This window comes from Amphibalanus amphitrite, unplaced genomic scaffold (genome assembly GCF_019059575.1).
Source record: "Amphibalanus amphitrite isolate SeventyFive unplaced genomic scaffold, NRLGWU_Aamphi_draft 000016F_arrow, whole genome shotgun sequence".
Classification (NCBI taxonomy): domain Eukaryota; kingdom Metazoa; phylum Arthropoda; class Thecostraca; order Balanomorpha; family Balanidae; genus Amphibalanus; species Amphibalanus amphitrite.
This window is the reverse complement of record NW_024881512.1, coordinates 237,804-263,195: the sequence shown is the minus strand read 5'-3', so window position 1 is coordinate 263,195 and position 25,392 is coordinate 237,804. Positions and strand designations below refer to the sequence as shown.

The 25,392-nt window shown below is 53.9% G+C and overlaps 2 protein-coding genes across 13 annotated transcripts in view; both read right to left on the bottom strand.

Annotated features, from left to right (window-relative positions):
- Positions 1 to 18,120, bottom strand: part of LOC122386903 (FERM domain-containing protein 4A-like) — a 102,874-nt gene extending 84,754 nt beyond the window's left edge. The window contains exons 1-2 of one of the 3 annotated variants that reach the window (XM_043376633.1): positions 17,941 to 18,120; positions 11,892 to 12,313 (exon numbers count right to left, since the gene is read on the bottom strand). In XM_043376633.1, the coding sequence (XP_043232568.1) occupies positions 11,892 to 12,002 (111 nt within the window). In that variant the 5' untranslated portion in view covers positions 12,003 to 12,313; positions 17,941 to 18,120. Of the gene's footprint in view, positions 1 to 11,891; positions 12,408 to 17,940 lie in introns of those variants that run through there. The other 2 variants (XM_043376639.1, XM_043376658.1) reach the window with 2 other exon arrangements.
- A 5,579-nt stretch (positions 18,121 to 23,699) lies between these two features.
- LOC122386865 (eye-specific diacylglycerol kinase-like) overlaps positions 23,700 to 25,392 on the bottom strand; it is a 180,068-nt gene continuing 178,375 nt past the window's right edge. For all 10 annotated transcript variants that reach the window (XM_043376616.1, XM_043376574.1, XM_043376627.1 and 7 more), the window contains one exon: positions 23,700 to 25,066. In XM_043376616.1, the coding sequence (XP_043232551.1) occupies positions 25,014 to 25,066 (53 nt within the window). In that variant the 3' untranslated portion in view covers positions 23,700 to 25,013. The remainder of the gene's footprint in view (positions 25,067 to 25,392) is intronic.

Here is a 25,392-nt window from a genome sequence, read left to right as displayed (position 1 = left end):
ACACGACATCGCAGCGCAGCGAGCGGCTGACGGCGACAGCTGGCGCAGCTCCGACGTGGCCGACGCAGCTGGCGCAGCCCTGTCGCCGTCATTCTCCGCTGGGAGAACAGGGACGGCGCCGCGGAGCGTGTTCGAACAGCAGCGACTCGGGCAAAAACGGGCGGTTTTCGCACCACACTCGCCCCTGGGGACGCCGCCGAGCCAGCGGGGGCGGGCACGGTGTAATGGAAGCGACAGCGACCGCGCCGCCGCAGGCCGGGTTCGTCGTAGAACGACCGGATCGAGTTAGCCTCAATTGCAACAGTCCGGAAAAATACCCGTTGAGATTCGTTCAGACGAGCTCTAAATTGAATCGACCTCCAACTACTGGCCACGATCTGACACGAATTACATTACGAAATAAGATCCACGAGTACTTGGGACTTCCACGCCAATTTCCTTCAAAGTGCGTGTTGTGTGTGTGATGTGTATCTTACGTACAGCATAGTCTAGTCACTAATCAGCCACGCCCAGCCCAGCCCACGACCACAAACAAGACCGTACCGCACTGTTTCATCCAGCCCAGTTCACGTAGCGTCTCGTGTAGATGCCACCATAACTTACCCGCGCCTGTGTGCGCCTAACAAATCGCGGTAAAAAACATCTGACCTAGTCCCCGTCGTGTCACCCGATCCCCGCACCCCGGCTAGGACGGCGGCCCGCGCCTGTTGCAAGTCTGCAGCTCACTGCGGCCAGTCGAGCGCAGCCTGCGAGTCAGGCCAGGCGAGGGACAGGGTATGGTGGGGGTTTGATGGGGTGGAGCGGGTGTGACGGGACGCGGCGGGCTGGTGGGACGGTTCTGGACGGGACGGCGCCACACCGGGCCGCAGTGAAGCGTGGCAAACAAGCCCCAGCCGAGACCGATCGATCGTTCAATCGCCCGTCGCTGCCGCCCCAGCCGCCCGGCGCCGCAGTCCGCACGTTCAAACCGCCCCGCGGGAGGGGTGCACGCTCTGTCATGGAGTTGGTGACGAGCCAGGGAATCCCTTACACTTCAGCTCTAACGCTGGGGGCAGAAACAGCTCCCAAAAGCGGCCGAGGTGCTCGGAGTGAGAAAATAGCAAATACTTTGAGGGCCACCTTGAGTATGACAGAGGGCTCTCAGGAATGTATTTCACCAACAAATTTTGTTCAGCCTGAGACAGCCGGCAACATCTTTAGCATCAAGCAAACTTAATTGTGAGAGTTGGACCCAGCCCAAAATAATGGCTTCCGAGCACGACAAAGCCAGAAAGCTCACGCCGAGTTAAAAAATAAAATAATGCGCTGATGTAGCATATCGTGAGGTCGGCAATGCAACGTTTTATCCTCACAGACAGGGTTATCCCTGACAGATATGCAAGATCCAGCTTTGTATCACTCTCCGCCTCCATTTCTGACATCACGACGCGCCCGCGGTTCCCTGCGCGACAGTCTCAGCCCTCCGATTCGTTTCGCGCCATTTATCGGCGCGGCGCGCCGGCCGTGTCGAACGGGGGGCGCCGCGCGGCCGTGGCCCGGTCGTGGGAATCTGGGTCGCCGGCGGAGGTATCCGCCGTCCGGCGGCGCGCAGGAACCAGGCGCCGCGCCGCTAACGAGCCGCAGCGCCACAAACGAAGCCGCCGCGCCGCGCCACGCCGCCCGCCGAGATCCGGCTGCAGAGCTGCACGCCCCGCGTGAAACATTCCGATTGAGTGGGTTCGATGTGCACCGTTTACAAGAGAGAGGGGATAAGCCGAGCGGCAGAGCGGAAGGGGTCAGTCAGACGAGACAGCGCCGCGCCGTGTCCAAAGGCCCAGACGGCGACAATCGTGCCGGCGCGAACGGCCCAGGAGACAACGGCGCGCCGGAAGGGAGCCCGCTCGTAAAAAGGGGCGGGTGAATGCCGGACCACGGCGACAAAAGGGCGGAACGTGATCGGCGCGCCTCGCAGGCCGGCGCGGTATGCCGATCGGCCGCCGCCGCGGATCAGTCGGCAACGGCGCGGCGACGGGCCGCGGACCGCAGGGACCAGACCACAGTGAGGGAGCGTGGACCACAGAAACTGGACCGCAGACAGGGAGTGGGGAGACAGGACCACAGAGAGGGACAGTGGACCATGGGGACCAGACCACAGTCAGAGACCATGGACCACAGGCTGGGGTCGTAAACAAGACACCACGGAGTCACAGACACAGACATGAAACACAGCTAGCGCGCCACAGACGGGGACATTGTACTACATAAACGACTGGACACAGAGACTGAAGGCCATGTGGCCAAGAGACAGCGATTAACAGACGTGTGTGGACCACAGCACAGCCGGGCACCCGCGGGGTGCTGATCAGCGGGCCGGTAACCCGCTCGCGGCCGCCGGAAGCCGACATCCGGTCCCGTTTCCCGCTCAGTTGTGTTTCTCTCCGTTCCGCCGCTGGGCTCGCCCCAGTCGGACAGCTGCGCTATCACAGAGCCATTCGACAAAGACCGGCCGAGCGGGCACTGTTGCCAACGGTCTCCGCCGGGCCGAGCTCTAATGGCACGTCGTCGGGCTCTGAATCCATTCCATTTGCGCAGATTGGATACAAATTAGCGAGGGAATGATGTGCTGGGGTGGATCCAGACACATATATAACTGGGCCGCCGGGACGACCGGCGGGCACCGCCCTGCACTGCGAACCCCGCACCGCTCTAGCCGCTGACGCTCAGACCACCCCTCATTGGCCGTGATCGAGCCCCAAGGGCGTCGCGACTGTTAAGTTTATGGCGATCGTTTTCCTTTCACTCTGTATCGCCACCGACGAGCAGCGAATTCGGCGCAGCCGCTGTGGCCATTGTGAGTTTTGGTGTGGCCTTGGTTTCTGGCCGTGTCGCACACCGGCAGTCTGTGTTCGGTGCTGTGGGGCGCTGAAGGAAGACCCACGGAGGCGGGCGGCCAGTCACAACACACCAAGGACGCAACGCACAAAATGCAGGACCGCCCGGCGCTTTCTAAGCGTAAGGGATATCGCGACAAAAAAGCAGGGTTGCTGACCCATTTTGCCAAAAGGTACACCTTGGCTGCTCCAAGAAAGAGCAGGGTAAAATCAATCTGTGTTTTTTTTTTCTCGGAAAAGCTCAATGATACATTTGCTATGCAGATTCGGTCCAATTATCTTCACAAATCCATGGCTAAATTCCAGGCTCATCTGTTCCGCCAGCTAAAACTCTACCATCACGACCAACACACGACGGCCGTGAGACTCGTGTCAACCATCTGCCGTCACCGGACATACCAACACGAGCGAGCACGGCGACTGCGCGACGGCAGAGCAGCCGGGCCACACTAATCGCCACATTCTCCTCCGTCTGATGAGCGCTGAGCGATGACGACAGGCGATATCCGGCGCCAGGATGACCAGTCACCGTCCTGAACGGCGGCGGAGGAGGCGCCGACAGCGACCGGACAGTCATCCCGGGCCACATGGACGGAGAGGAGACGAGAGACGATAGAGAGGAGTTCAGAGAGATGGTGAGAAGAAAGTGAGAAATTAGGAGCCCAGGAGGACAATGAGAGGATCGTGGGAGGCGAAGAGCCATGAGGAGGCCGATGAACCGAGAGAAACGTCTTAGAGATTGTGAAGGCCTTCAAGAGTAAGTATGGCTCATTTGCGACAGCCCAGAGAACCCAAGGCGGTAGGTTATGATCCCGAAGGCACAGCATGGAACAAGCCCATGCATTCCGGTGCGATCGTGCCGACCAGAAGGCATCACCAGATCGACCGTTCAGGCGCTGCGCCGTGGACGGCCGGCCCTTCCGTTCAAAACCCACAGCCCCACAGATGGTATAAAGCGAGGGGCGATCCCCGAATAGTGGCTCCCTTGGGGTCAACGCGATTACGCCGAGCCTCAAAGTGCCTCTCCCCCGGCCGTGTCGCATTTTATCAGTCCCCAGATTATACGCTGAGCCTCCGAGGGCCCTTCCGCGTACCGCGATATTTTATCGCCGCCGCGATCCAAAAGTAGCGGAACCCTTCATCATGGATTATGTCGCGTCACTGAATTCGTCGGCCACATTCCGCGACCCCGGTACCGGAGACAACTGTGAGCGGGCGGCGTCACAAAGCCGGCGGTGCGCTCCATCACGGGCGCGGGAGGGTGCTCCGCTCCATCGGGGCCCTCCGACGGCCTTCCATCACCGTCGGCCGTCCGTCATTGTTGGCAGATAGAGCGGCGCACCTCCCGCCGGCAGGGCGCCGGCCGCGCCCGGCCCGGTTACCGCCTCGAACGGGCGCGCCGGCAGATAGTGAAAACAGCGGCATAACTCAGACAGAAGCTGGGTAATCGTCGGAACGAGGGAAAAAGGTGGACCGGCGGCCAGTAGACGCTGGAGAGCTGGCCGGCATGGAGGGTGGTAGAGAAATATCATGCCAATAAACGCGCAACAGTGAGTTTAACATACAGCGAACGAAGCGCTATAGCCCGCGCCCTGCTGGGGGGTGCTTGAACACCCCCCCCCCCCCCTTGTGGTTTTTCGCGAATATCTCAAAAACGGCGGCGCGGAGCGCCGCCGTTTTTGGTACACCTTATCACACATCAATTCTACACATGTTGTGAAATTTTCAGACCAAGGTCATTCAAGGTCAGGTCACCAGGTCACTTGAAGTCACCTCACCTCATAAAAAGTTTCAATGTCTGTCATAGCTACACCGAGTGACCGATCGCTTTGAAACTTTCAGCGATTGCTAAGAGCAATAGCATGTACAAAATGTATATCTCAGAATTTTGATATCGATGACCTAAGGTCAGGTCAATTTTGCGACCTCCCCATTATAAGTCAATGGGATAAAATTGAAATGCGCCTCTTTTGGATGAAAGACATTATAAACACTCCCAAACACCGAATTACAAGTGGTTTAGACACACTGAACTTGAAAATGGTGTCCGTGACCCTTGTTTATGCCCTGAGGTCATCTTAGGTCACGAATGGTATCTAACAGTTTTTCGCAAATAACTTTTGATAGAGGCATGCTAGAGCGATGAAAACGCCTTAGATGTGTTCAGCTCGACGATACGGATCGACTGATATGCAACATGACCCTTTCCGGTCAGGTCATGACCTTGACCTGAGGTCAAATTTTCAAGTTGACCTTTCAAGGTCAAGTTATAGTTCATTCGATGCGTCTTGACGAGAGGAACACGATGCCGGTAAAAGTAAGCTCGTACAAGGCTTGGGTCAAAAGTTATTGCAGAAAAACTGTTTTCGAAAAAATCGGCTATTTTTGCAGTTTTTGCCCCCTGCAGGCAAAACTGTTGACGTTAGGTCAAATCTGAGAGAATTACTCAGAAAGGGCGTTAATAGGGCTATCGAATGCGCTTTTCCGCGGCGCTGTAGCTCTATTGGTTCCCGAGTTATGCGTTGGCTTCTTGGAAATTTTCGACATTCGACCTGGAAATCGGCGAAATTTTGCCTTCAATGACCTCTGGTGACCTGACCTTTGACCTGACCAAAAAATTGACCGAAGTGATTTCGTCATTATTTTTTTACGCTCTTTCGAACGCCGCCTTCCGCGTATCGCTACGTGGCCCAGGAGCCGAGTTACAAGGGGGGGGGGGTTCAAATACCCCCCCCCCCCGCAAGGGCGTGGAAATCCAGGACCCCCAGCAGGGCGCGGGTTAAAAGGTTCTCATTTCAGGCATATTTCATCGAGATTCAGCTCGCCGTGAGTTATGAAGTCGCTGAAGCCGTCAGCCAGTTCCCGCCGGCCGCCGATCTGAAGCTGACATCAAACGCCCGACAAAGCCCCCAGGACGGCAGATCCCTCATCTGAACACGCCGCGGGGCAGCAGTAATCACCGAGCTCTGACACACTCATATTTAATCTGCCGGCCGGGCGGAGAGAGCGCACCCGCGACTGTCGGCGGCCGTCCGCCCGACGGGCCGAGCTCGGTCATTTGGACGCCCACACGGGCAGGTCGTCGCTGCCGAGTGTGCTTTGGGTGACGGAACGTCGACACCCGTGGTCGGCCCGCGGCTACGGCCGGCGAGACGAAAGCGAGACGAGATGAGGCGAAAAGGGCGAGAGCTGCGCGAGCGAGATGAGTCAAGGCGAGACGAACCGAGGTCAGCTCCGACTCAGAGCAGCCCGGCGGGCCATGGCGATTTAATAGTTCAATACGTCCCGAAGGCACACCTCCCGCTATCTTCTGAAACAGTCCGCAGCTCAGCATTCCGAGCGCCGTCAGAGCGATGTCTAATAGTTTCCTGTCGATCCGCCGGGAAACCCAGCCGGACGATGAACCGAAACCAGTGACAAGGCAAAATTGGATTCAGACAGGTACTGAGGGATGTTAAAAAGAGGCTGTCACGAACGTCCAAAAACAATGGGATAACTATCTAGCATCACACGGATGCACCTGATGAGCTAAAACCCGTGAGAGACATCGTGACACGCCAGGATGAGTCTCGGCGCCTCCCGGATCTGTTCCAACAATAGCTCAGAGGTCCGGAGGGACGGCAGACGTCCCATATCGGTCACCGGTGACGCCCACCTCGTCCTCTAGTCAGTCACGCAATGCCGCTCAGCCCACTTCACGGCGGCTCAGCACTGCCAGGACCCGCCCGGCGGCGGGCACGGCACCGCCTGACCGCGGCTTCCACCGACCTAATCCCGTCTGGCGCGGCCCGACACCGCTTTGATCCAACATACTCTCCAAATATTAGCATGAGTCATTAGCCTAGACAAACTTGGTCCGAGTACTATCATGTAATCAATCAGGGAGCTACAAAGTCCGCCGTGCGACCACGAACTCCGCCATGGAAAACCGAGCTCAAAGACGTGACGTCGGCGCAACTCATAAAGGAGCATGTAACCGCGACCGGAACACATATGCCATATAAAGTTTGTAATCGCAGTAGAAGTGATGAGTAAAACGTTCATTATTACGAGGGGGTATCGAAAAGTTCTGATCATCACATAGAAGATGTAGACCGATTTTGATGATTTTTGGTTGGTGTGATATTTGGTTGTTAAGAACAATGTTCCCGCAAAGAGAATCCTGAGAACTGGTTTTATCTTATGGAAGAGAGACTTAGAAGTAAAAAAGATTAGTGTTGGGCCCATTGAGGACCGAACCGTCATCCAACTAATGCATTTGAAACGGTATCACACTGAGAAAATGCATCAAGAACATGAAATTAGTTTATGGCGAGGAAAGCCCATCTCATGCACTTACCGAAAATGAAGAAATAATTTTCAACTTTGTTGCATGGCCCTTGCACGGAAGTCAAGAAGTGAGTGACTACCAATGACTGACAAGGTGGTGACTGTGCAGAAAGTGGAGGACCTCATCCTTACAGATCGTCGTGTGACCTTTTAGATGATTGTGCAACAGAAAGGTTTCGATGCTGGCAGTGCCTGAAAATATTATCAGCGAAGAACTACAGACGATAAAGGAGTCAGCCCGCTTAGAAGTTCGTGTGTCTACTTTGTTCAAGAGAAAAATGCGTCTTGGCCCTTCGAAATGAAAACTAGGCCTTTTTTAGGAAATTGAAGACATCTTCGATCATTTGATGACTTGTGACGAATGATGGGTCTATGTGTATGATCCAGAGACAAAAAGATGATCAAGAAGTTTAAGCACGGCACATCTGTCCTTCTTAAAAGGCGAAGATGCAGAAGCCGATATGGAAGGTCAATGCTATCAGTGTTCTAGATCTGGCGTAGGATAGTCATTACCGACTGTCTTGATGATGGTCGGATAATGATAAGCAAGCACTACTGCACACTTTTGAAGAAGTTGCGAGATGGCCTCAAGCAAAATCGCCGCAAAAAAGCCCAAGAAAGATGTTTTATCCGCACCGACAGCGATAAGCGTCGAAGGGCGCCTATTCGTCCTGAGCTGCGATTGAAGAAACAACATGATGTGGACATCAAATCCTACCGCATCTAACAAATGCACCTGGCCAGGTATTAACTGACTTTTGATTGTTACGGGAGATGAAGAATCCACACTATGGCCGGTGTTTTATGGACAGAAATGACGTCATTGATGAGGTGGAGCAGTGATTTACGGGACAGTGCGAAGGTCCTGCAATGACCGCCTGAGGCAGCTGAAGAAACGATGCAATAAGTTTGCGGTCGTGTGTGGTGACCTGTAAAGGAGTAATGAACATCATGTAAAAAAATCAGATTTCTATCTCATCTAATTCATGGTGATGATCAGAACTTTTCGATACCCCCTCGTATAAAACGTAACGACCGCAGCATTGTTTTCAGCATCGCTGCGGGCATTGGAGCATCTTCTGCTCCACACACTGCAAAATGTCCACATACGAGTATGCCAGACAACAAACGGTTTTAGCATGATTTCCATTGATTTCCTAGCTCCTCATTAACGGAGCGCACATGGAAAAGCGTCCGGACTTTTGAATAGTGCTACAACTTTACCACTATCATTTGTGTCACACTTTGCACTGATGATAAATGAACACAACTGTAATTGACCTAACGGGGGAGGGAACGGCTGGAAAAGTTAAAATCTGCTTCAATTTGTTTCATTAACAGTTATTTCCCAGCACGTAATTACGTTCGCAATTAGGGCGCTCATAACCGCCACATAACAAAGGAAGGTCGTAAGTTTACAAATTCCGAAAATGATCCCGCTGCGATGTAAGCATTCACATAAAGCCTATTTGCATATTTTACGCATGCATTTCGTGTCAGTCTAGAGCCGTTTGTTTGGGTCGCAGCCTTTATCAAACGCTCAGTGATTATTTATATGCAACGCAGCACGGATAGAGCATGCAGCTGGCTAGCAGATACCACGCACGCACGCATGAATGTTTCCTGTTTGAGGCTTTGGGCACATTAAATTTCACTAATCCATCATATGATCGTAAGGCAACAGCGCGCCAGGTGTTAGTTGCGCTACCGGGTAACACCAGTAGCCTTTAGTGACGCAGAACCAGCGACACCAACGACCGGCGCACCTGTGACGAGCACCACCTGGTGTTGGTGACACCGGGGAGACAGCTGGTGACATCGTAAGGGCACCAGCTGGGAGACACGCCAGTCATACGGGCGAGGGACACGGCGGCACCAGACGGAGAGACGGGATGTGACGGGATATGGGCAGATATGGACTGCGGGATACGTGTGACAGGACAGATGGGGAATACATTGAAAATGTGTGTACGTAAATGATAACGGATTAAATGACACAGGTGTGACGGACGGGATAAGAGATTGGGGCCGAATTAGCGAGATAGAGGGCACAGGCGGGCAAATGGAGAGACAGATTCAAACATATGTGGACAAAGATACACAGCTGTCCTGTCCGAATATCTGTCCACATGTGCCAGGTGTGAAACTGGACATGGGTGCACGGCCGGACGTGGTGTAGTACGGGTAAATGTGGATGGATGCGGACAGAAGTAGACGGAAGCGAACAGGCGTGGACAGACGCTGCCAGACACCGACCGACGTGGACAAAGCGCGTCTGATTCCCCTGGCGCCACTGTGTCGCCTATGCTGACCAGAACCTGTCCAACACGGCCTGGGCCTCATCAGCGGCCGGCCAGCGACGGCGCACGCCGCACGAACAGCGCTTGACTCTTGACCCCGGAACCATAAACTCGCAGCGCTCTGTTGTTCGCCGACCGCGACCCGAGTCAGAAGGACACGACTCCGACTCGGACTCACGGCGACTCGGCCGGCACAACAGAGCCCAGCCAGCCCAGATACCAGCACGGTGGGACGCCGACGGTACCCGTTCAGCGCGCACCCCGCTCAGCAGGATCTACCCGCTCGGCGCGCCGCAGCCGCCGCCGAGACAGGCCGCGCCGACTGCCGCCCGCTGCCGTACCACCAGTCGGTTCAGTGGACTGCGACTAATGACCACAACACGGGACACAGCTGCGCCGGGCAAACCCGTCCGGTCTCATCGCCCGTCAGTCATGAGCGGCCGCACCAGAGCCGACCATCTTTCCCCGTATCCTTTTCCTCGAATCGGCACGCCTCGGTGAAAGCTAACGTTTTCTGACGAGCATCCGAATCTACAAAAACCCGGCGAGCCAGCACCTGTTGCCACAAAAACGGATACCAGGCCGGGAGAACACAATCCCTCCCCCTCCCCGGAGGCCAATCTTCTGGTCACAATCTCGGCGAGTGTGATGGTCGTCAACTGGTCGTCTGGGGACCGCTCCCCCGAACGTCAACACATTCTTCCGTTGCAGCACGTGCTGGCTGTCTCGGCACTTCCTCGACGACACACCCCGGCTCACGGCGTGGTGATAAGCCCGGAGTCGCCGCCGCGCCGGTCTGTGGCGGCGACTAGGGAGCGGCCGTACGGATTACCGCCACAGCCAAGGCCGCGTGTGGGCCGCCGAGTGGGCTCGTCGAGCCGAGCCGCGCCGTACCGAGCCGCACGGCGCATCGCCCAGCGGGCAGGCCGGCAGACCCGGCGCAGCCGTGCGCTGCGGTCCGCACACACACCGCCGGCGGCCAGCCGTCGGACGTGGCGTGGGAACACAGCCACGAAAAACAGCCCGCGCCGGCCGAAAAACGCCAGTCGTCTGTGGGATCAGTCGGCGCGGCACGCCGACGCGACAGGACACTCGCGGGCCATCAGCGACCGCAGCGCCCGGGGCGGCGTCACCTGACGGGACAAAGGCTGGAGGCGATCGGCGGACAGACGACAGACGGGCGGATAGACGACAGACGGACAGACGACGGACGGTGACGATCGTTCCCCACCCACAGGTGACCTCGGGGCGGTTCGCACGCGCCCATTGTGGTCACCGGCCGGCCGGCTGGTGCGGCGGCACACCGCTGTTTTTGTCGCTCCATCGACTGAGCACGTGCACCAAGCGGGCTGTGACGGCGGTGATGGTGGTGGCGGCGGCGGCACGGCACGGCTGGTGGCTGCTGGGTATGTCGGCTGTGGCGGCGTCTGTGGTGTTTCCATGGTCATGGATCTGGCAGCGCGATCAGTGGCGGCAATGGCCCGTCAGCAACAGCAGCAGTGGCGGTGGCAACGCATCAAACAATTCCCTCGCCACACTAATACTACGGCGCCTGATATCGACACACATCAGGCACCAGAGCAGCGCCCTGTGTACGGGCCTCCTCTGTCGGCGCGGCTGCGGCCACGCCCGGCCGCTGCCCTCTGCACGGTGCGGCCCGTCACGGTCGGGGGCGTGCAGACGGCCAGACGTCTCCCTCCGTCCTCGCCGCCGCCGCCACGGTTACAGCGTCATCACCGAAACAGTCGCTAGAATCCCCTCTCATCCCACCGCCTCTGCCCCTGTCGCCGATACCGACACTATAGTCACCACCGCCGCCGCCGGGGCCGCTGCCACCGCCGCCGCCGGGGCCGCCGCTAGTTATTGGTATCTATAACGACAGTCCACGGTCACATATGGCGTCGAGCGGCCGTCGTCGCGTCGGTGTCGGCTCCGGTGTCGACGCGGCCGGGAGGGGGTCCGTCGGCGCCGTGTCGGTAGCGACGGGAGGGGCGAGGGGACGCCGGGGGTGTCAGCGTCGAATGTGTCACACGGCGGGGAAGGGTAACAGATGATAGCGGGGGAGCGCGCCCGCCAAGTTCAAACGCAGCTCGGTCGGTGCACCGCGGCAGTGTAGCCTTGGGGTCGGGTTGGAGGTGAGGCCAGCTTGGATCGAGTTTGGGCGGCCATGGCCTGGTTGACCACTCAGTCATCAATTAAATCGGGATCGGTATCCGATAATCAGTGATATCGATGGTCAGGGTATAATTGAGAATAAAATCGACGGGATAGCATCGAAGTGATAATTATGGACGAGACGATAACATGAACATCTACACGATCGCCCATCAGATTACTAATCAAACCCAGTCAATAAGGTCGACAGCGCCCTGCGTTCCCACTGAAAACTCACCCGTGTTGGTCCGACGGCGGCTGTCTTGAACTCGCGCATCGAGTGAGACCTGCGCGGCCTCTGTCGGTTTGGGACGCCGTCATCTCGTGGCGGCCCGTAGCCGGGACTCATCCCGGACTCACTTCACCTCACACAGCGTCACTGCACAATCACTTCACGCAGCGGCACAGGAATTCACTTCACCCGGCGGAATCCACGGCCACTAACGAATCAAGTCTGTTTGCACGCCCGCCGTCACGTCACTTCACGTCCGAACGCTCGGCGATGTGGCACGTCACGTTCATAGCACGTCGCGTCGCTCCGACGTCCACGTCTGGGCGAGGTACCGCGCCAGCGCCGCCCCTCTCAGTTCGTTAGCGCGGGCCGACTGGCGGACTGCGGCCGCCGGCCGGCGCCGCGCCGCTGCTGCCGCCTGGTGGCATCTGTCGGAGACACAACACCGAGCAGCTGATCGGGCTGACTCACAGGCGGGGAGGAGCGGACCGTAAAGGTAAACACAGATGGGAGACTGTGAACAAAGTGAGCTCCTCAAATAGAGCAAAGAGCTGAGCGAGAAAAAACAGAACTCGTTTGAAAGTTTTCGTGCAACTTGGGCGCGAGGACTTCCAACAAGCATTGTCAAGCTTGGCCCATCCCGGCCGTGCAGTCAACATCACGATGTTGATCGCTATCTGCAAGTCGCCTCTACGATAACGGCACATACAAACTGAACGATAAATATTCCCTAAACATACAAGCCTATCGTGCCGACAAAGTCTGTCGGCGGCCCGCCGCTGTCACAGTTAGTCGGGCGACATTGGGCGGTCATTTGGGAGTGCAGCGACTGGAACCCGTAGCGCCGTTCTGAGTCACACCAGCTGGTAGCCTTGCTCACGAGCCCAACAAGGGCACGCGGGTGGACCGGACAGGCCACAGAGCAGCCGCTCCGGCCGGCGGAGCAGTCAGAGGGAAGGTCAGAGAGAGACGAGTCAACCAACCCGGCAAATGAGCGTCCTGACAGTGAACAACCGAAGACGCGGCCGAGCGCAGACAACTGCCAACCCAGCTTCACGATAATTTACCTAAATCGGAAACACCAAACCTATCATCCTCATTCACCAACCAGAGCATGATGTCCCATACATATCATATGACACACGACTTTCGATGCATGTCCGTCTCATTGTTCAGCCGCTGTTCACTGGCTGTAACCACGGACTGGTGAAGAGGTGTTTCCTGTAGTGTGACTGACTGACTCATCCCCGACATCGACATCCGGACGGGCTGCACCCAGATACCAAATACCGACAGGGTGCGGTTCACTCAGTAGGGGCGGCGCAGCGCTCTGCATCAGTTCCGTGCTGGAGGGACAGACTTCTATCCTTTTTAGTCGATGGCCATTTCTGGAAATGCAAATTTGACGTGAGATTAACAAACCCTGATTTTGGTGCTGCTGGACAGTATCTGCATTGTACAACAAAGCCAAAGAAAGTTGATGTCGCACTGCGCAGCAGCGTACTGGGTGGGAGTGTCTAAAAAGCAGACGAGATTAGCAGACGAGCCCATGCTCAGTAACTACTGGACCGATTTTGATAATTCTTTCACCATTCAATAGCAGGGAACTTATATAGGTGCCGTTTTTCGTTTTTTGGCGATTGGTTCACTCTGACTGGACCAATCGGACCAAAATGGTCCAGAACCATACACCCCCTTAAAAGCAGACGAGCCCATGCTCCGAAACTACTGGACCGATTTCGATGAAACCTTCACCATTAGACGCGCTGTGGTCTGAAACGGTGCCGTTTTTGCTACTGGGTTCTCAGTAATGATAGCACGCAAATAAAGCACAAGGCCAACGCACGTTCTTTCAGAATGCCCATCAGCAGGCATGAATCATCCGCGCCGTCAAATACAAAAACCTAGCACGCAGTCATGCTGCAGAATGATCAAACCACACCCAATTCCCACGGTGATTATAGGTTGTGCGTCCTGCGCGTCTTCGCAATTCATATCAGGAGTTCATCTAACTAAAAAAAGCACTGACAGTTCCACATTTACAAAAAGTGTGACGCAAATGTCCGAGCGTGATGGCGTGATTCTGCAGGGACTTCATTAGCGGCTGTCAGACGGTTTGCATGGCCCTAATACCCGTCTGAGGCGTGCACTCTCGGCGCGACTGATGGGAGCATTTCTCAGAGTCGTCCGCCAGCCCCGTCAGAGCAGCTGCAGGACGACTTACACGCACCGGACCATCTCACGCATAAACGCACGTGCAAGCCACAGCTGTTTCTCATCCGACAGCGCGGCAGACGCTGCGGCGTGCGAAACGGTGTGTGAAAAGGCGTGCAGCGCCGGGCTGCAGGGCGGCAGCGGCCGGCGCGCCGGCTCCGTGCAGCGGGGTGAGACAAGAACGGTGACGGAGACCGACCCAGAGCCGGGGAACGTCCACCGGCCGCGTCCACCGGCGCACCGATCGGCGACCCACCGCTGCAGGTAGCTTCTATCGGCGCCGAATCTCGGCGGGGGTCCCATTCGCCGAAACTGGGACGCGCCGATCGGCCGGTAAAATGAGACAATGGGACGCCGATGGATGCTCAAGTGCACCTGAGTGGAAAGCAGGAGGAATAAAGGAGGAATTGGAGATGCTACCTGCTCCACTCCAAGGCCAATCGCCGTGTGATGGCGGAATTAACCCGGAAATACACGACTCAATAGGATACGACACGACATTGTGGCATGGAAGTTTGGCGAGGGCAGGAAACACGGGAGGAACAGGCTCCGTATCTGGTAAGCGCTATAAAACCCAAGCTATTCACCTAGTCCACTGGAAATAAATACCGTCATACCGTACTGTTATTCGAATCCTTCAACAACTAAACCGACATCTCGGTATCACCTGCATTCCACAATCCACAGCTCTCTAAGTTCACACATCCCCGCGTGGATCGCCGGCAATTTGCCGCGTGGAACGCCCCAGACCATCACGACACGTCGTCACCCCGTCACGTCGTCACGAAGGGTGAGATCAGCTCTGCTGACCCGTCTGCTGAGCCAGCAGAGCTGACGGCGCGGTCAGAGTCGCTGACACAGCTCGCCATCAGCACCCGAGTGACCCGTAACTGGGGAGACGGGCGACGAGCGGCCCGCCGGCGGAGCCAACAAAATAAAATAGAGAGACGCCGGTATAGCAGTAGCGCTAGTTGATCGAGAAATAGAGGACTAGACAGAAAAAAAGGAAATCTGCTACGACGAGTGAAAGGCGTGCTTTTCCATGCCATGTTAGATTTAAACCGTCATTTTCGATGATGCCTTTTGTACATGGCCATTTTCCTAGTTCAGTGAATAAAATGTATGTATGTATTTACGATCATGGGCGATCCACACATGGCGTGGCGATTACTGCCCACGAAAGATGAGCCTGCCCCGAGACTACTAAACTAAGCCTGGATCCTGCAGGCATCAGCTCGACTCTCATCCACCATCGACGACTCAGCCATCGACGCTCCATTTAACGTATTATTAAACCGGTGGCGCGCTCAGCATGAGAGTAGCGCCGCTCACCGGCCGTTCGTGGAAGGGGCCTGGCCTCTAGAGATCTGCTCTGTGGTCTGACCGACTGGCATTGCTGTGGGGCGCTGATAAGGGGTTCAGGGCGCGGCGCGGCGAAACGGAGCGTGTCGTTAGCGTGTCGGAAATGGCATCAACGTGTCGTGGTGGTGCACATAAAACGAGCGATAAATCGGAGATGAGATGCTGCGTGGGTCACTTCTCTAAAGTGGAACGATAAGGTAGTAGGTACAATGCAATGAGAGTTATACGGAGTTTAAGCCAACGAGTCGTAGGTACTGTTCGCAAGCGGTTATACTACTTTTTCGACCTCTTCGATTAAAATCGGGTTGGGCCCGGGGCATATCTTCGATTGAAATATTTACAGAGAAGGGAAAGCACAAACTTCAGTTTTATACCTATACCAATTTTATACCTTCATTTTAATTCCATACCTTTTTATAAGTAAACTGAAAAGGTCATTACGAAAGCAAATTACAGGAACAGCCAACAGGACGCGAAGCTCGGTAGGTACCTGGGAGACGAACCAAAGTCATATCCATGTCAGAAGTCGAGTCGGGGAGGTCTATTTCGGATCAGAACGATCTGTAACGATCTGAATCGGTATCTTCGTACGGGAGGATGAGGTTTCTTGCTGCCAATGCCTACCAGCGCAATCTTCCGAAGCCTGTCAGTCGACAGTTCCACGCTGACACAACGCCGCTAAGCAGATCGAAGCCCCGTGTCTCAGGGCACCAGATAGGCAGCGCCACCACTGCCCTACGCCTTTGTACTAGGTCGTTCAATAAGTAAGGTAAAATCACACGTATTTCAGTCCACATTTGGTGCAACGACACAAAACTAGCAACATATGTTTATTGAAATATCGTCTACAAATTGGCTATAAGCATTTGTAAGCAGGTCTCTTCGGCCAGCCTCCCCAGCCTTCGGAACTGGCACCTACATCCAATCGCCGTTCAGGCGCACGCGCTTATCCTAGCACTCCACCCGGCGTTGAAATCCTGCTTGGAAAACTCCTTATTGCTACTCCAAAGCCATGTCTTGATTATTTTATTGATTGCCTGATCAGTTGAGATTCCAACGTACACAGCAGGTTTTCCGGTGGTTCAAACAGATTCAAAAGGGACGGCGCCAGATCACGGCTGTACTTCAGCTTTCCTGTACTGCTAAAGCAAAGGCGATCTCACACTGATGCCTCGCTGGGCGTCCTTCTGTTGTTCAGCGAGCTCTTTCTGTATTAACCTCGTGATGACCTTGTAAATATCAAGCATATCTGATGATGCCTAGAACTGTTTCGACATACACACTTCACCCTGTTAAGCAGTCACGCAGATGCTTCGGGTCTCCATAATCAGCTCCCCGACTTTACAGATTGTGCTGTGCCAAGTCCAGAGAGCCGTGCGGGCACAAGTCTACCTGCTCTAGAACCTTGTCTCTTACACTGCTGTGTTCTTGTTGAAATCGTACCAGCTGTTCACCAGCAAGCATTGCTAATGGCAATAGCGTCATCAGGGTCAACTCACTCATTTTGAGGTGAATTTTGGCTCGCGTGACAAACCGGAGATTTTTAGAACGGAACTCTGCTGCATCAATGTTTTCACACCTACCGTGTTCGGACAATGAGCCAAACTCCCAAAAACAGTTTGGATGGTTGTGTAGAAAATTGTTCAAAGATTCAGATGGCATATTTGATTTTGTTTGAATTCCTCATATAAATGAACTATGGTACATTTTACCTTACTTATTGAACGACCGTAGGTAAGGTAGCGGTCAGCCGATCCTCTGTCGCCTGATTGTGCTTCTGATCGTGCTTCTGATCATCACCTGAGCTGTCAGGCTTTGAGGAGACTGGAGAGCATTCAAATGACAAATGCACATATCATTGGAGACATAATAGGAGCAACTGCTGGAAAACCTTATAGTCATTCAGACAAAAGCCATAGGGGTGAGACTGAGATGAGGATCATCTTATAATAAATACTAAATATAATATTTACTTTAGGTCCGCAATATTATTTTAACAAGAAAAAATGCACATTCTTACACTATTTGATGGCCTGAATTCAGATATGATGCTTAAATGCATCAAAATGTAAAATAAGATACTAAAACCCCAGCACATTACACCGCACTGCTGCACAATACACACTGCCGAAATGGTATTTATTTACTTTAGGTCCGCAAAACAGAGGGGTAAATAAAAGTCATTCACACGATACTCTAAGACAAAACATTTCCATTTGATAAACCAGGCTAGGGCCTGCGAGTATTTCAATTTTGATTTGACCTTAGTTTATGAGATAAATGCTATTATACAAACACCTTGACCTGAAACAATAAAGCTTTTGAAACTTCTACAGTCGCTTTTTTGTGAAGCCCAATATGCTATGTTTTGTGGAGAAATAAGGGAGCGTTAGAAGTTATTTCAGTTTCAACCATTTCAATTTCATTATACAAAGCGGAAAGCATCCATCCATGATCCAGACTCTGGTCTGAAACTCACCACTCAATTAAATCCCTTAGTCGCCCAGATCAATTGCCTTCAAGGGAATCGACTATGTCTAAATTCAATTTAGACATAGTCGAATTGAATTGAATTGAATTCAAAATCTAAATTTCAATTGAATTCCAGCAATTCAAATTCCCTAACACGCCTCCCCGCTCTCCCCGCTCACGCCGCGATTTTGAAAGTTTGTCTACATGTCAAATCAGCGTGCATATGGTAGCAATAACCTGAACAGGTAATGGAGAGGATTTTTCTATGATTTTCCGTATCTTGAGGTTTTTCTTCATTGCATTGAAAAAGGAAGCGATCACTAAATGCAAATCGCTGTTAGCCAACGTGTACAGTAGGTCTACAAAATAAATCCTATCCGTATGCGGGCAGGTGGCCCCCGAGTAGCGCTCACATTAGCGTCGCCACGGGGGGGCAAGCGGGGCAGCTTGCCCCCCCAACCTCGGACCGGGCACCCCCTGAGATCGATACAGATCCGATGAGATTTTGGAGTCGGGAAAAAATAGGGGTACCTTTCTGAGAATGCCTGTGAGGTCAGACTCGGTTGAAGGGTGCAGATCAGGCCAGAGTCGGAGTCGCAGTCGACAAAATCTTCACGACGCCGATTCCAGACTCGGAAATGTCAATAATTCATTCCATGTTCCTAGTTGGTTCTTTATTACTAGGGTTGACTATTAAGTAATGGAAGTGCCTTAAGCAATTAAACGGGTTTGCACGTGCACACGTTATTTAGGTGTCATTTCATGCGCCGATCTTTTTTCTATCCAATGGTGAAGACCACTTGTCCCTAGCTACTTTTTGCTATAAGCTATCGTCGTTTTCCCAAGAGACCTCCCGAACCTGTGGCGCACCACCTGGCAATGGCCAAAGCCGCGCGCCAGCGCCGAGTGCAAGGTCATTAGAGCTCAGTTTGTCGTAGGGAAAAGGCCTACCAATATCAGAAAATTTCTTTTCTAAGTGTATGGAGCGACGCAGCCTCCCCACAGACGATATGTCGCTGGTTTCATCGGTTTGAGAAAGAAAGCGCCGATCAGTCCTATGGCGGCGTTCCAGGAGTGGGTCAAGACGAGGCTGGAATGGTGTGTGATGCTTGAAGGCGATTATGTGGAGTAGTGTGTGCTGTCATTTATCGTGCCAATGTGTATTGTTTTGATGAAAATATAGAAATTGTCCATTGTGTAGCCATAACAATAAGCTAATAAGCTCTGATGACCTCGCGCTGGCGCTTGGCGCGCGATTTTGGCCATTGCCAGACTCCTTTTTCATGGTGCGCCGCAGGTTCGCGTGGTCTCTTGGGAAAACGATGATAGCTTGGAGCAAGAAGTAGTTAAGGACATGTGGTCTTCACCATTGGATAGAAAAAACATCGGCGCATGAAATGACACCAAGAAAACATGTGCACGTGCAAAAACGTTTAATTGCTTAAGGCACTTCCATTACTTAATAGTCAACCCTAGTACAACCCTAATAGTACCCTAGTACATTTTGTAGCCGATTTTCATAAGTTTTGAAGTGCTGACACAAAATTTCCGTTCAAAGGGTGACACTAAATCTTCGGGCCTTCTTAACTCTCGTCAAATGTCTGCGATAGACTCGAGCCGTTCAAGTGCCACAGGGCTCATGAGCTTGCTTTTCACACAGGCTCCGAAGGAGCTCCACTGAGCTCTAAGAAGCCTTCAGAAGGCCCAAACCGGCCTCTGAGAGTCCAACTGGTGTCCATATTCTCTGAGGGCCCATACAGGGATCTTTGAGGACCTTACACATGCATAGACCTCTGAAGGGCCACACGGATCTTTGAGAATACTTTCGAAAATTTCTGAAAACCTTAGGCTTCTGATAGGTCAGCCGAGCTTTGAGGCGACAGATTTTGCACAACTCACGCATAGACCCGGGAACAGGGGGGGCAGCGGGGGCGCTTGCCCCCCCCCCCCAACTTGGGAGCCGAGGGGGCGGCGCCCCCTCAACACTGAGGCAGCGAGAAAAGATCTTTGCCTCCCTTTTCCGGACTTCTTTCCTTCTTGTTTTCTTTACACATCTAAACATCAACACACGGCATTTTCCTTGCCATCTGTATGGTTATTGGTTTCTGCTGATACAGTATCGATTTGACAACATCTGCTATTGTCATCCCGCTATTGATCATCCCGCTTTGACCTGATTTTGGCCATAAGTTTGGCAGGCCAGATTTTATACTGGACCATTTTGAGTCAACTTTGAGAAATACATAATGCACAACGGTGGTAAAATCGTTGCTATAGGTAGGTATAACACAGTTAACCCTCTCCGGGTGTGAGGGAGGGGTGTGGGGCAATGAGTGCACTGACGTGGTGCCCTCGGAGGGCGTGTATGGGATGAAAGCTCAGCGACACTAAGGGCTTGTGTGGTGCCTTCGGTTATCGGTAGCACCCTCAGAGTCACCGGCGTAGGGCCCTCAGAGCCGCCGGTAAGGGGCCTTTGAGGCACCGGTGTGGGGCCGTCATGCAGGTGCCGGTGTAGGCGCTCAGAGGTGCTAGTGTGATTCTTTCAGAGGCGCCGATGAGGGTCCTTACAGGCGTAGCTGTGGGCCCTCATAGACGCTGGTGGAGCCGTTACAGACGGGTGAGGGGCCTTTAGAGCTGCTAACGCGAACTCTCTACAAGCCGGCAGGGGGTCTCAGTGACCGGCAAGGGGTCCTTAGGCCGGCAGAAAAAGTCCTGTGGGGTCCTTAGAGACCGGCATGGTACTGTCAGACGCCGGTGGGGCCCTCAGAGTTGCCGGTGTGGGGCCCTCAAAAGTCACCAGTGGGTGGCCTTTAGACGCGCAGGTGTTGGTTGGGTCGTCACAGCCGCCGATATAGGGCTTTAATAGGCACTGGTGTGGGCACTCAGAGTTGAGGGTGTGAAACCCTCAGAGGCACTGGTGTGGGCCCTCATAGGCGCCGATGAGGGCCCCACATTTGCCGTTATGGGGCCCTCAGAAAAATAAGTGTGGGACCATCACAGGCAGGAAATGCTCCTAGAACTGGCTCCTCATAGGCCGGTAAGAACTCTCAGAGGCCAATAACGGGCCTTTGGAGACCACCGAGGCGCCGCAAGAGGCCCTCAGCAGCCGGCGTGGGGACCTTATGGAGATCTTAGTGTGGCTATTTAGGACCCATGAGGTGCTCTAACAAGCCCCATGGGGCCCTTCTGAGTAGAAATATGGCCATCGTTAACCCTCAGCGGCCAAATGGCGCCGCAGGGCCTCTCGGACCCGAGGGTCCCTTTGAACCCAACGGGGGTGGGGGTGGGGGGGGGGGGGGTACGTGTCCCCTTAGACCCCTAGCTACGCCACTGTTTCATATGTATCATGTCAGGTATTTTAGGCTCGCCCCCCCCCCCCCCCAACTTGAAAATCGTTCCCGGGCCCCTGAACTCACGTGTGCCTCTGAGGGTCCCAGCACATGTTTATGTCCCTATGTAGGGTCCTTGGGGATTCGACACAAACCTCCAGGGTTCACACTGCTATCTGAGGGCTCCCGGCTCACCCTGGGCCTGGTCTCTTAGCGCCCGCCGCCCACACTGGCTTCTGAGGGCCCCACCTTGGGCTCGGAAAGCCCTAAAGCACCACATAGGTACACGTAACTATTTGGGGTGACCAACGCCGATCTTCAGGATCCTAAGCAGGCTTCTGAGAGCCCACACTGACCCTGAGTGGCCTAAAATGGCCTGGAAGTCCCAAGCCTGTCGCTAAGGGATCCCTTGCCGCTATGCCGTGCGAAATTTTGGTTCCGTTATCTTTTCTTCGCATTTGCAGCGCTTCCCTACATACGAAAAACGAGAAACTTTTTGTTCACACTCCCGTGTGAACAAAATACCTCCTCTCACTGAAGCAAAGATGAATTAGGTACTTCCGATCCACACTTCCGACATTCAATCTCCGCCGAAAGCCCAACTTAGCCATCGGCGGCTGGGATGAGCCCTATGCATTTCACGTGGAACCTCTGCGACTGCATGCATGCGTGAATGAAGGTTTCAGTAAGGTGATTCGATTACTGAGCGTTTTTAACCTTTTTTCTGGGTGATGATCATGAGCGACGAGCGTCTGAACGGGGGCACTAGAGTACGTCGGCAATCGCAGCCATTGTGATTCTACCGGTCGTGTTTTTGTCCAAAAATTTCAAAATTTTTAATTTTCTGTAAAAAAATGACATGTCATAGCTAGAAAGAAAACCTTGTCACCATCGTATTCCTCGCACCATTACGCGTCGAATGATATGCAAAATGAATGAGTAACGACTGGAGAAAGGCAAGATTTAACACACTAAAGTTGATTTTGCCCCCCCAACCGAAAACCTCTGGCGACGCCTATGAGCGCTCAGGCGCTAACTGCCCACTGGTGACCCGCATACGGCGGGGACTTATTTTGTAGACCTACTGTACTGTACCCAGCTAATCTCATCTTACATTGCGAACGTGTACTTTGATGCGAACCAAGCTCAAGATAAACAGCAGTTAAAAATTTCTGCAGCTTCATGTAACGTGTCAGTCATCATGTAGGTAGGTAATATGGCGTCAGTTGATGTCACTTGGATCAGTGATTGGTCTGAGGCAAGGCTTTATAAAGTGTGGGGTGAGTGCCTTGGTTCCTCCGCTCTGTCGCTTCCATAAGGAGTCAGGATACTGAAATCCTTGTCCTCCACGCCGCAACCCCCACTGCGGGCTGGACGACAGGCACCGTTATCTCATGCGGGCTGCTCCCTTGGAGCGGCACCGCTACTCCCGAGGGAGCGCACCCCGTAGCCGGGTGCAGAGAGTGCTTATAGGGGGGGGGGGGGCTGGTCGGCCTGTCCATTCGAACGGGCTCAGCCCCGGCGACTCTCTAGGGTGTCTGCCCAGACCAATGTCTCCCCCTAATTCCTATCATCCTTCCGGCTCTGAAATGGTCTTGTCAGACCGAAAGGGCCTAACCCAACAAAATAAAACAAACACAACTGTCTTGGTTAGTCTGACTTTTGAGGCTCTAATCACAATAGGCCGAGGCAATAAATCGCCTTTGAAGTCTGAACTCTGAACCGGTCTTGCTTTGAACGTCCCGTTCAAAGCAAGACCGGTTCAGCTGGCTATGACTGTGAGATTCAGATGGATGAAGAAAATTAATATTATTTTATTGCAAATGTGACTGGGTTGTGTCCATTTAGCTGCAATGAGCCCTTTCGCCACAATTATCTACCTAGGTACTCACTCACTCCACAAACGCGATGGATTCCACGCAAGCACTGCGGCTCAGCGAACCGGTTCTGTGACTGTATCTACATATTCAGTTTTCAACGATCTGCTGGTATTTCGTTTTTATATTCATATCACCCTCCATCGTCCCAGTGCTGTAGTTACTATGTGAGCTGTTAGTGAAAGCACTTTAAATCGAATAGCGTAACACCGTCGTTGGATATCTATATGTGACCTTTTCTAAAAATGTGACGCTTTGATGCGAGTCCTCGGATCAGTCTGTCTTTGAGTGGCCGATTCCCGTTCATCCGACTACGTAGACCAAATGGGTGCATTGGGCTAGGTCGGCACATCAAACGCTTCTCCGACTTCGCCTTGCATAGCTACATAACTATTCTTGTAGTCGCTCAGTGTTTTGCTACATGATCGGTCGTAGCTATAGTGGGTAGTACCAGTGCAGTGGAAGGCTGATTCGCTGACGCATTTCTGATTTCAAAGGTCCCGGTTTCGACATACAAACCCAGACGCCACTCTCCTCAGCCCAGACAAAAACAAGTCACCAAAATAACGATAGGTTTATTGTTCTCTCGCCGGGAGCGGGCAATATATCGGTATACCGGGGCGCTGATTGGCCTGTGTGATAAGTTACCGACTACATCCACGGAATGGGGCTCACGTTCAATGGGCACGATCATAAATGTTTATACAATTGTCACCGTTCGCAGACAGACTGGGTGTGTGTTCTGGGGCCGGCGCCGGCCGCCGCTGACCCGTGCCGGCACCTCTGCCTCGCTCTCTCGCTCTCACGCACGCCGCCGCAGGAGGCTGGCTCCTGGCGGCGCCCACTCACTACTGTTTAAAGCTGAAACCAAACGTCTCCCCAGACTGGGAGGGCCACGACACGCAACACCAACGGCGAGAAATTACCTTCTCGCCAGCTACGAGTGAACGGTGCGGGGACCTCAGTGGTCGGTATTGCATCTGAAATCGGGGAGCGCTGGCGGGCAGGGAGGGGGCCGCGCGCGCCGCACAGAGTCGGCCGCCGCCGCTGTGACCCGCTGTCCACTGGGAACGGTGCACTGGGACAGAGCGAGAGCTAATGCGAATATTCAACGAACGATGTAACTACTCACGCCTCCGGTATCAGCCGATTGAATAATGAGACCATCACACGCTCAACACGACACAAGCAGATCACTGGAATATACAATGATAGACTCGAGTATTGAAGCCATTCTGCGAGCACTCAGTAATCTCTCACATCTCACACGAATCTAGAGCTCGCGCAACTGCCCAGAGGCCAGAGGTCGCCACCGCACCGCCCTGACTGGACTGCGGTGGGGTCGGCCTGCCCTAACGGCAGGTCCCCCTATATACTCAGAGCACCAACCCACCGGTCACTCTGGGGAGGGGGGGGGGGGGGGGTGCGCACAGGCTATCACGTGACATCGCGCTCAGGCCGCGCGTCTAACGGGGGAGGGGGTGACTGCGTAAAGTTCGATCAAGGGGGGCACACATACGGGTACAAAGATGAAGGCATTTTCTGAAAGGCAGGGTTTACTGAATGTCACCCCCACGACCATCTTCCAACGAATATATACCGGAACGTGCCAACAACAGACCAGGAAAACATGTAAAAAGTAGGAAGCGGCGGCACGTTCTCCCTCTAAAAATACAAATTTCCTTGTTGGTGAGTACAGACTGTACAGTGACGGGCACCCGTCCGGCACCCCTCGCACACACACACCGGCCTCCCTCGGCCCCCTCTGACTCCGTATTGCACAGCTACAGAGCCGATCGGCCGTCTGACGTCACACTCGTGCCGCCGTCTGACGTCACACGGCCGCCGCTGACGTCAGCAGCCGCCGGGTGACGTCACACAGCCGTCTCGTGGTCGTCCGACACGACCAGCTGAAAATGCTCCTGACCTGAAACACGATAGTGGAAAACAGTGAGTAATGGCACAGATAAATTTGACACAAATTCGACACGCTACAAGTGTCGCGTAAGACTGCGCTCGAAGACGACCTCAGAAAACGGAATCCGCTGATGCGTGTTAACCCTCAACACAAATGTTGTTGACCACTTGATATGTAATATGCATGTGAGGGTTGTGACAAGACACACATCAGCATTGTTGGGTAGCAAACACGATAGGAGCCAGGAGGACAGACTACATAAAATTTCAGGTTTCGGGCTCATTGGCGACGAGACTGCCACCTACATGGTCAGTAAGAGGGCGCCACAAGCACAG